Source organism: Schistocerca piceifrons, chromosome 1 (genome assembly GCF_021461385.2).
Source record: "Schistocerca piceifrons isolate TAMUIC-IGC-003096 chromosome 1, iqSchPice1.1, whole genome shotgun sequence".
Classification (NCBI taxonomy): Eukaryota; Metazoa; Arthropoda; class Insecta; order Orthoptera; family Acrididae; genus Schistocerca; species Schistocerca piceifrons.
Window position 1 is genome coordinate 642,216,687 of NC_060138.1, and position 12,356 is coordinate 642,229,042.

Sequence of the window (12,356 nt, forward strand, 5' to 3'; positions counted from 1 at the left end):
TCTCGCCACCTAGCATGCAAAGATCTACTACTCCTACTTTCCAGATGGCAGCACCAGTCCATAAAATTTTGAATTCCACCTCATATGCTTGGACAAATCCAACAGAGCATCATCAAATTTCTCTGCAATCAGTTCCAGAGAGTCTTTCAGTGGCACCCTATTGTACAGGGATAACATTTCAAAACTGTCCTTTATATCAGATTCTGTGATATGTAGTTGTTTGAGATATCACAAGAAGTCTTCAGAGTTGTGGATGTGGTGAATACACTTCCCCACAAATGGGAACAGCAGTTTCTTCAAGTACTTTGCTGTTGAATATGTTGATACACCAGTGTTGCTGACAGTTGGGTGCAGTGGCATGTCTCTTTGTAATATCCTCCTACTGAGCAGTGATCGAAGACACTTTAAAAATAACTGTGTATTAACAAAACCAGAATTCAATTATAATATCCTTGTATGAATATCTGCACAGCTACATACAACAGCAATATCTCTCCTATGATGTTGTCTCTGATATACCTACATAACAAACCCTAGAGTTGTGGCAGGCAGTGCTGCTGGTGTGTGACAGCTGATATGCTGCTAATGCCGACCAGGATGGATAGGGCCATGTCTGCTGGTGTGGAGTGCTGAGACGAAAACTGCTGGTACTGTCAACTTGTAGTGCTGAAATTGAACTGCTGATGTACTGTACGTCTCCTGATTAACTGAAAACTTTAGAGAAGACCTCAGTTCATTTTTGCATTAGTTCTGAAATTGTACTGTAATCATCAGTGGAATCTTAAATCGTTCAACAATTAACTAGGAAAGTTACAGTTTTGTTAGTGGTGGGTGTGATAAGACATTCTGTGAAACATTACTGAATGTCTTCTCTGAAAACTACATAGAATAGATAGTTAGGAATCCCTTTCATGATGGAAATTTGTTGAATCTAATGTAAGAAAGAGATCTGACCTGGGTGTCCACATTGAAACTCGTATCAGTGACCATGAGGCTGTTGTGGCAACAGTGATTACCAAAGTACAAAGAATAACTAAAACAATACATAATTGTAACAATGTATAGGTGCCCCTCAGGGAATTTCCAGCTATTTCTAGAAAACTTGGGTGCTTTGTTGTGCTATCTGTCAGACAGGGAGAAGCAAATTATCATTTGTGGGGATTTCAATGTTGATTCCCTGAAAGAGTGTAATGTGAAGAATGACCTTGTAGTATTACTCAGTTCTTTCAATTTGAGCTCCGTCATTGATTTTCCTACTCGGATAACAAAGAACAGCAGGACATTGATAGATAACTTTTTTATAGACCAAGATAAGTTTAAGGACATAAATGCTTATCCTGTTGAGAATGGTCTTTCAGATCATGGTGCACAGCTAGTTACAGTACATGACATAGCTCCATGCAGTATATCAAATCAGAATTTCAAAGCAGTGCGTTCAATTAACAATATAAATATTGCAAACTTTAGGGAAAGCCTACAGCAGCTAGACTGGGATGAAGTGTATAAGGAACCCGGTGCAAACTTGAAATATAACTTATTTCACGATACATTTTTAAGGGTATTTGAAAATTGTTTTCCCAAGAAAATAGTTAAACATAATTCCAAGAAAACATATAAAAAACCTTGGCTAACTAAAGGAATAAGAATATCTTGCAACCGTAAAAGAGAACTGTATCTAACAGCAAGAGGGAGTACTGACGCCGAAATTGTTCAATATTATAAAAACTATTGTGCGGTACTAAGAAAAGTTATTAAAAAGTCCAGAAACATGTGTATCATGTCTGAGATCAGTAACTCTGATAATAAAATTAAAGCAATTTGGAATATTATTGAAAGGGAAACAGGGCAACCAAGAGCACAGGAAGACTTTAGTGCCATAAAACTGAATGACAGGTGTACTAACAAACAATCAGAAATTGAAAATATTTTCAATAATCATTTTTTAAATGTTGTGGAGAAAATAGGATCTAGATCTTCACTAGAAGAGGCAAGGCTACTAATAGAAGAGGCCATGCCTGTGCAGTTTGAAACAACTGTATTTCCACCAAGCTCTTACGGAATTGATGGCATTTCCAGCAAGGTACTTAAAGCTTGTTCCCCACAGATAAGTAGGATTCTCAGCCACGTATGTAATAGCTCTTTGGAGCAGGGTGTTTTCCCCGATAGACTGAGATATGCCATTGTAAAACCATTTCATAAAAAGGGGTATACGTCGGATGTCAACAACTACTGACAGCTCTATCAAAAATTTTTGAGAAAGTAATGTATTCAAGAGTAGCCTCCCATATTTGTAAAAATAAAGTACTAACAAAATGTCAGTTTGGTTTTCAGAAAGGCTTTTCAACAGAAAATGCTATATACGCTTTCACTGATCAAATATTAAATGCTCTGAATAACCGGACATCACCCATTGGTATTTTTTGTGATCTCTCAAAGGCCTTTGATTGTGTAAATCATGGAATTCTTTTAGATAAGCTAAATCATTATGGTTTGAGGGGAGCAGTGCACAAATGGTTTAATTCATACTTAAATGGAAGAATGCAGAAAGTTGAAATAAGTGGTTCATGTAATGTTAAAAGAACAGCTGATTCCTCAAACTGGGGGGGCTATCAGGTACGGGGTCCCACAGGGTTCAGTCTTAGGTCCTTTACTGTTCTTGATATACATTAATGACTTACCATTCCACATTGATGAAGATGCAAAGTTAGTTCTTTCTGCTGATGATACAAGTATAGTAATAACATCCAAAAACCAAGAACTAAGTGATGTAATTGTAAATGATAATTTTGATAAAACACAGTATATACAGTTCCGTACAGTAAATGGCACAACTCCAGTAATAAATATAGACTTTGAACAGAAGTCTGTAGCTAAGGTAGAATTTTCAAAATTTTTAGGTGTGTCCATTGATGAGAGGTTAAACTGGAAGCAACACATTGATGGTCTGCTGAAACGTCAAGAGTTCAGCTACGTATGCTATTGGGGTTATTGCAAATTTTAGTGATAAGAATCTCAGTAAATTAGCTTACTATGCCTACTTTCATTCACTGCTTTCGTATGGCATCATATTCTGGGGTAATTCATCGTTGAGTAGAAAAGTATTCATTGCTCAAAAACGTGTAATCAGAATAATTGCTGGTGCCCACCTGCGGTCATCCTGCAGACATCTATTTAAGGATCTAGGGATCCTCACAGTAACCTCACAGTATATATATTCACTTATGAAATTTGTTGTTAATAATCCAACCCAGTTCAAAAGTAATAGCAGTGTGCATAGCTATAACACCAGGAGAAAGGATGATCTTCACTATGCAGGGTTAAATCTGACTTTGGCACAGAAAGGGGTAAATTATGCTGCCACAAAAGTCTTTGGTCACCTACCAAACAGCATCAAAAGCCTGACAGATAGCCAACCAACATTTAAAAATAAATTAAAAGAATTTCTAGATGACAACTCCTTCTACTCATTGGCTGAATTTTTAGATATAAATTAAGGGAGGGGGAAAAACCAATTTAAACATTAGTGTCATGCAATATTTTGTGTAATGTAATATCTTGTACAGACATCTTTTATTAACCTGACACGTTCCACATCATTACGAAGTGTCATATTCATGATCTATGGAACAAGTATTAATCTAATCTAATATAATATAATATAATCAGAATGATATGTATATGATCAGTAAGCTCAAAAAGCAGTCTTATGTAGCACCTACTGAATATAATGAATCATATTGTCAAAATATTGTGCTTGAACAATGCTGATATCTGACAGGAGATATATGATACCTCAAGATGTCAAGTTCAGCATAAACTGAGGTGAAAAAAAGTCATGGGATAGCGATATGCACATATACAGAAGGTGGTAATAACATGTAAGCGCAGTATAAAAGGGCAGTGCATTGGTGGGGCTGTCATTTATACTCGGGTGATTCGTGTGAAAATATTTCCAATGTGATATGGCCGCACGATGGGAAGTAAGACTTTGAATGCAGAATGGTAGTTGGAGCTGCATGCATGGGACAATTCATTTAGGAAATCATTAGGGAATTCAGTATTCTGAGATCCACAGTTTCAAGAGAGTGTCGAGAATAGCAAATTTCAGGCATTATCTTGCACTACGGACAATGCAGTGGCCAAGAGAGTGTCGAGAATAGCAAATTTCAGGCATTATCTCGCACTGCGGACAATGCAGTGGCCAACAGCCTCCACTTAACTACCCAGAGCAGTGAAGTTTGTGTACGGTTGTCAGGGGTAACAAACAAACAACTCTGCATGAAATAACCACAGGAGTTAATGTGGGACATTTGATCAACTTATCAGGACAGTGTGGTGAAATTTGGCATTAATGGGCTGTGATAGCAAACAACCAACGCATGTGCCTTTGCTAACAGCATCACATTGTATACAGTGCTCTCCTAGGCCCATGACCATATTGGTTGGACCCTAGATGACTGGAAAACTGTGGCTTGGTCAGATGATTCCCAATTTCAGTTGTTAAGAGCAGATGGTGGGGTTTGAGTGTGGTGTGGACCCCAGAAAGCCATGGATCCAAGTTATCAACAAGGCACTGTGCAAGCTGGTGGTGGCTCCATAATGGTCTGGGCTGTGTTTGCATGGAATGGAATGGGTTCTGTGGTTCAACAGAACTGATTGTTGAGTGGAAATGGTTTTGTTCGGTTACATGGAGACCATTTGCAGCCGTTCATGGACTTTGTGTTCCCAAAACAACAATGGGATTGTCACCAATCCACAACTGTTCAATATTGGTTTAAGAACAATCTGCACAGTTTAAGCAAATGATTTGGCCACGCAGATCGCCAGACGTGAATCCCATCGAACATGTATGGGACATGATTGAGAGGTCAGTTCATGCAAAATATCATGCACTGGCAACACTTTTACAATTATGGATCACTATAAAGGCAACATGGCTCATTATTTCTGCAGGGGACTTTCAATGACTTGTTGAGTTCATACTACGTCCAGTTGCTGCACTACACTGGGCAAAAGGAAGTACGACATGTTATCAGGAGGTTTCCTATGACTTTAGTCACCTCAGTGTATGTTTGTACATTTCAGCTGTCTTTTGTGATCCAGCAAGAGCCGAGTCATTAACTCTAAATCTCAATGTCCTTATGTCTGTCATTACCTGTTGTTTCACATTTATCCCCTTATAATACTCCAGTGTTTCTGTTTACACAGGCCAGCTAAAGGAACATGACCTGCTGTGGTGGTAGTGATGATGAAGTCAACACTAGGACTACAGTACCAACAAGAAAAGAAGGCTGTACAGATGTATTATGGCTCGCTGTGTACGTTGCCTTTTGGTTTATTCTGGTAAGTGAAGTTTATTGTATAATGTAACATGCTGTTTCTAGCAGGATCATCTGATTTTTTGTGTTTTTTGTTCCACTTTGCCTGTGTTATGGTAAAAGAAATTCAGTTGACATAAAAAATACTCCAAAGCTCCCACCGAAATGCGGGTTGAGCAGTATTTTTATGCTGCCTATGTTGTTGTTTAACAGACATAAGATAATTTACAAAGGGAGCTATACTTCTTAAGAAATATAGCAGAAGAATTGGGCTATGGACTGACAATATGAGTGTGTGCTGAAAAGCAATGCCCCTGAATTTTCTATTCTGTTCTCAATATCCATTGAGGTATTACATGTCATGTGTATTACCCCATTGACTTTCCCACTTTGCTGACAGAAGTTGCAGTCCTCTTCCACTACGGGGCTCTGAATTGTAGTGTACAACATGGCAGCATGTAACATAACTGTATCAGTGCATGAGAAAACCCTCAGAGAACTCAAAGCATGAATTTGAACACTTTGTACACATGGAGCACCCTCTCCTTCAGCACGACAATGTCAGACCGTGCATGAGCACTGTGACATCAGCAGCAATTAGACGTCGTGGGCTGATTGTCATCAATTGTTTGTCATCAATCTTTCTCCATACCGTCCCTACTTTTTGTCCAATTTTCATCTGTTTCCAAAACTTAAAGAACACTTTCGAGGACTTCACATTGATAGTGATGAAGCGGTGCAAGCAGAGGTGAGGTTGTGGCTCTTTCAAAAAAATCAAACATTTTACAGTGGGAGTTGCAACAAACTGGCCTCTCATTGGGGACTATGTTGAGAAATAAATATGTGAAAATGAATTATAAAGATGTGGAATGTTAATAAAGTTTGTTTTATTTAAAAAACTTTAAGAGTTTTCTTATAAAAATTCAGAGGCTTTACTTTTCAGCATGCCTCCATATCTTTACATAAATCAAAAGTAATGGCATTTTGGGGGGAAAACACAATAAGATCCAAAACTGAGATAAATGGTAAAATGTTGGAGCACATATCCACCTTCAACTGTCTTGGATGTGAAATATCCACAACATTAAATGACAAGGCAGAAACAAAACTATGCAAATTTAAATGTATATGTGGGAAAATCCATGGAACTCTGAAAAAAAACTGAAGCTTTATAAATCAATGGCAGTTCTGATAGTATTATACGGAAGTGAGATGTGGATACTATTGAAGAAAGACAGAAGGAAATTATGTCAGCTGAGATGAAATTTCTCAGGGCAGTCACAGGCTGCACACTGGTGGACAAAATAAAAAAACACAGAAATAAGACAAAAGCTACAGGATTTTGATTTGGAAACCAAAATTAAAAGGAATATCAAGTGGACTTTTGAAAGAACGCAGCAAGATTGTCACCCTGGAATTGTCATGAATTGTCATCCTGAGGGGCACCGCCTGATCATAGGCACCTTCAGTGCTTGGTGGGAGGATTTTTTTGCCTCAGTGATGCTGATGGCTATTTTGGCAGTAGTATAGATAATGGCAGGGTTCCCAAGTCAGACAGGACTCAGCAGAGGGGCCTGACAAAGAGTGTTCACAACTTGGAGAAGGGAGGGCTGTGTTTTTCCCCAGAGAGATCCCAATATTTGCTGGGTACAGCCAGGTAACCCTGATTTTCCCAGGCTGGGGGCTGGCCAGTGCCACCAAACCTCTGCTACCATAAAAACTTGACATGCTTCAGGGGATATCATTAGGCACAATGATGAAACATTGTTTATTTGGGAGAATGGTGTCCATGGCTGCACTGTCTGGGCTGCAAGTAAGGTACACACCTATATAAAATATCCCACTACCTCAAGATGTGCTACTTGCTGATGGAGTGAATGGCTGTTGATGTAAATAATCTTCAGCCCCCCCCCCCCCCCCCCCCCCAAGTCCTATAAGGCTCGCTTAGTCATGCAGGGCTCTCCTTGAATCAAAATTTGTTTACCTCATGGCTCTTACTGTAGACCAGTAAGTGCAGTGTGACAACATATGGGTCAGAATAACATACACACAAAAACGATTGTGAGACTGACTAGCCATGATAAGCAGAAACCAGCATTTTGCAGTGGTAATAGCTGGAACAAGCAGGATGATGTTGCCACATCAGAAGAAGAGCCTGATAGTGAGCTACGTGACTGAAGGCTGCAAAATAATTCAGTATAGGAGCCTTGGAGCCATATAAATAGGTGTAATTTTGAAGCAGATTCATTCATTCATTTAGCAGCACCACTGGCTGCAGCCATGGGTTTGAGACTCGGTGAGGCCAGCTGCTTCCAGAACAATTTGCATATTACGTTGTGGAGTAATATGGCATTATGATGGGATTAGAGTTAGTTCAAAGGCATCTCAGAACAAGGTGTCTCATCTGTCCTGAGTCATTAAATGCTCTACAAATGGTCCACCAAATGCATCCAAGAGACAAGCTGATTCAGCTCACCCATGACACCTTACAGCGGCTTCAACACCAAGGCACGAGGGTGGTCTTTTGCTGGGTATCTGGACACACCGGGGTACAGGCAAACAACAACATAGCTTCCAGTGCAGACAAAGAAGCATGTCAGGATGGTCTTGTACATAGAAGTGCCACTCCCCCTGCATGTCATCATCTCATTATCTGACAAAATAATCATGTATCAATGGAAAACCGAATGGGGGGAAATGGCAGACAATATAGGCGAGGTGGACAGGTGGACTTCATGTCAACCACACCAGTGCAACAAAGTGTTGCTCACCAAACTGCACATGAGACATAGCCCTTTAACACACTGTTTTTTCTCTCTCTGTCTCTCTCTTTTTATCCAGTTTTGCTGGAGATCTGCCCATTATCCTCACCAACACTAACACATGGATTTCGAAATTTTGTGAACTGTCACGTTTCATCCCTAAAGTGCTGAGAAGGGGAGTTGAACTTTAATGCATTCTAAACAACTTCAGCCACGAGGGTAGCCTTCAACTGCCTGATATGAGAATGGCATGCCTCCTCTTTGTAAGGAGCTTCTGCTGCTGAAGAAGAAGAATACTACCTGGTTATAAGGAAACTGAGCCAGTATTCATCTGAGGCTATGTCACCATCTGTTTCTCATTATGTTCGTTGAATGAAAAAAACAGTTTACTGAATTGCAAATGAAAATATTTTATTTATGACTAGCTATCAAAGTGTAAGGAAACATGAGCAGGAAAATGTTCATAAAACTGTCAGCTATTTACTCATACCAAATGGAAGGTGAGGTACAGATCTGTTGTAAATAGTTATTTCTACAAAAGACTGTTCTGGAAAAAAAAGTACAGGATATATGTGGCTTTGGACTGAGAATAAGGAGCGGTGTGATTATCCCCACCTCCAGTTACTTTACATTACTTCAGATGCATGTTGGAAGGGATGAATAAATCACACAGAGCAAATCTGGAAGTCAGTTTGCTTTTGGATTATGGATTTATTCTGCAAAACCAATACATTGTTATGGTATGCACTGATGCTCTCCTGTTACCACAGAGTAGAGTCTGTCTTTGGCAACACAAAGTAGTAATCTTTACTGGAGGAACTGGAGCCAATAGATCAGGCAGGGAGGGAAGGGCTACAGAAGAAGGGGAACAAGAAGTGTGAATAGGAAGGGAAGTATGGGTTCATTTTAGGGTAGAATAAAATGGGAAAAAGTATCATTTAACCTTTAGTATCCAAGCGTGATCCAGACTCATTGCCTAGCCTGAGTAGTGATACTCGGGCTCACTGCGGCATCTGCAGCTCATGGCCACATATGGTGCAGGTGCTACAGGAAGCATGTGAAATGGAACCGTCCCATGATTAGTGTTTACTAATATACCACAGCCCGTCAATTGCAGCCAGTCTCTCACTAGTCATTGAAACCTTAGTTACACACCACTGAGTGGTAGAATTTCAACTTTGCCTGGTATAGATTTGTGATTTGATTTTTCTCTCTGGATGGTTTTATATGCTTTTGATGACTTACCTACACTTTGGACATATGTTGGTTATTACCTCACCTCATGATCTCTGCTGTCATTTGTCTTGGGAACTGCCTGTTACATTCCGCCAGTCACTATATTACCATCAGTGCGAATTATCATTAACTGTGTTTCTGCCTACACAGAGTAGGATAGAAAATTGGCAACGAGAACTTTCTCCCCGTACAACTATTCCCATGTGCCTCGAATCCCGAATTTCTCAAGTTGCTGTATCAGCAAGAGCAGGAACAGGAGTAGCACCAAGAGTAACAACAGCAGGAACTCCACCAGCAACAGCAGACACAGCTGTTACTGCTTCTGCAAAACCAACGACATCCTGTGGCTGCAGTTGGCTTGCCTCTCCCTCTGCTTTTCGCTTGTTTCGAAAGGCAAATGAGAGTGGAGAGTTTTATTTAGGTCATCTTGTTCTTCACTGCAAGGTAAGTCAAATAACTGATCCCGGCCATCAATGTGTGCTCAAATTGTCTTCAAGTAGTAATCTGTACAAAGTGGTGCAAAAATCAGGCTCACTTTCTGATGTTTGTGGTTTGCTGACTGATTATTGTGGTCACTAGACTCACACTGTTGCAACTAGGCTCAAGTTTAACCAATGTTTTCAGCAAGGTAAGCAATCTCATGCAGAATGGATGGCTGATTTACAGGACTTGGTGCACAAGTGTGACTTCTCCTGTAAACAGTGTGGCACGCCATATGCAGACTGCTTAACTGTGATGTTAATGTTCTTCTCGCTCTGGATCCAAATATTAGTGTGAAAGCTGTAGAGGCATCTGACCCCACCTTGAGTGATGTGTTAAAAATTGGCAAGGCTTACAAAGTAACTGCGTCAGCACAAGTTTTGTATCACAATTCCTTAGGTGTAAACATTGTTAGTTGTCTTAGTCACTGTTGTGATCCGTGATCAGCTGATGACTTCCAGTCAACATTGTCACCTGATTTACTGACCACTTCCCATTGTAAATGGTCGCCTAGTCGTAGATATTGCTAATTGCTATAATCACTCTATTTCACTCCCATTTACGGAACTTGTTAGCACTTGATGTTAGCTTGGCGCCATTAAAATGCATTGTGGTAATCGCTGCTGCTTGCTGCATCGCTGCTGTGTCTCGATGCTGACGCTGGCTCTAAATCTGGTTGTCTAGGGTTAAAAACATGAGGTCCTGTGTTTTTTATGTGCTTTTGATGATAAAGAACAAGCGAAACCAACAAATATGTAAACTTCAAATATTTATTACTCTGGTGGCCATCTTAATTCCACTGTCCACCAAAGACCATGACACAACACAAAGTAGTACTTCCTTTACATGTTCTTTGCATTGTTTATCCACCTCAAACAATAACACACAAACACACTTTACCAAAGTAACATTCCGACTGCGCCCTCAACCCTTCTTGCTGCTTGTATTTATAACCTTGTCAAAGAACTACTAAAAAGAGATATAGTTTATAAGTCACATGTACATCTGTTATCATAATTTGTGCAGAAAAGTTATTAATTTACAGCAAGTGACATAATTTAACATGTTATTAAAATGACAGACAGATCTGTTGACTTGACAGAATAATTCTTTGTTACAAAAAGGCCGTTTTTAGAAGTTTGTCAATTGACTTCTCTAATTTGCATAAATAAGTAAACAACATGAATTATTAAGAATTACATTGGTTTTCGTCTAAAATAGGATTGATTACGTGAATACTGAGTGAAAACGCTCCTAGTGAACAAATAGGTTTCACTGGGTGATTTTTTATGTAAGGAGATCCATAATACCGAAGTTGGCCACTATTTTTCGTATTTCGTATTAATTATTTAAGATGAACTTAGTGTTTTTACATGATGACATTTGCTGTATCAGTGATCAAGTGATATTAACTTTTGTGTGGGTCAGTTATTCAGTATAATTTAATGGATTGACTGTTTATGGAGACATGTTATGCAATCAATGGTAACATACACAATAACTTTTCTATAATCATAAATACTCGTTAAACTGGTTGGATTTGGAGGGTATCGCATACTTCGGTAAAGTAAAGCCTTTAATAGGTTCCGTTACAATACCCCCCTCGGGTAATATTATTTACAGAATGTTAATGATATTAGCCGACTAGGACAAATGTGTCAAATGGCTAAAATTTGGAAAAGTTCTACTTTACTAAATTTTTTGTTTTACTAGGCATTATGTGTATGTATACAATGACCGTTACACCGTTTCAAAATGACTTCTTCCTGCCAATATTTTAGTTGTGTTGTTTCAATTGTACTTTGTGTTATGACTCTCAGTATGACAGCATAATAAAAATATTTAGTAATATATGAAAGTAAAAAAGAAAAAAATAATTGTATAATCTTTGCTCCCAGTGAGCCACATGGAAAATGATCAAACACAGACACAAATATATCACATGCGATTTTAAGATATATAAAAAATATATGTAAATTATTTCAAAGTCAGCTCTCATTGAGTCACAGAATAATCAAGATAATAGAAGGAACATAAATATATTACACAGATGGACAGGTCAGATGTCCATAGGAAAATATTGCAACTGTCTGCTCTTTTTGAGCCTCATGAAGGAAATGAAAACAAAGAACATAATTATAAGTATGGAAATGATATATAAACACAAACACTAGAGAAGTCACATGTATGAATATAATATGCATTTGAAAAAAAAGAAAAGTTTTTTAAATATTGTCTCCCATCGAGACACACTGTCAAGATAGTACAAGAACATATGAATACCAAAATTGCACACTTAAATTGGTCACAACATAACACAAACATCAGACTTGGTGAACATCTGATTAGCTGTAGAAAATTGTACACAAATCTTATGCCTAAGAAAAGAATAGTAACAAAATGATGGGTCTTGCACAACAATTTTTTACATTGTCTTTTATATTTGGTGCAAGTATGTCCCATATTCAACAATACAAACAGAAAGTAATAAATGTTTGTCACCTCTTTGGATGCATGGTTAAACTTGCCCTTTGGAAGTAAAGAAGATGTCTCAAAATTT

General features: G+C 38.7%; 1 protein-coding gene across 1 annotated transcript in view; it reads left to right on the top strand.

Annotated features, from left to right (window-relative positions):
- LOC124805085 (choline transporter-like 1) overlaps window positions 1-12,356 on the top strand; it is a 176,751-nt gene that overhangs the window by 8,153 nt on the left and 156,242 nt on the right. The window contains exon 2 of the mRNA XM_047265526.1: window positions 5,209-5,343. Within this exon, the coding sequence (XP_047121482.1) occupies window positions 5,224-5,343 (120 nt within the window). The 5' untranslated portion in view covers window positions 5,209-5,223. The remainder of the gene's footprint in view (window positions 1-5,208; window positions 5,344-12,356) is intronic.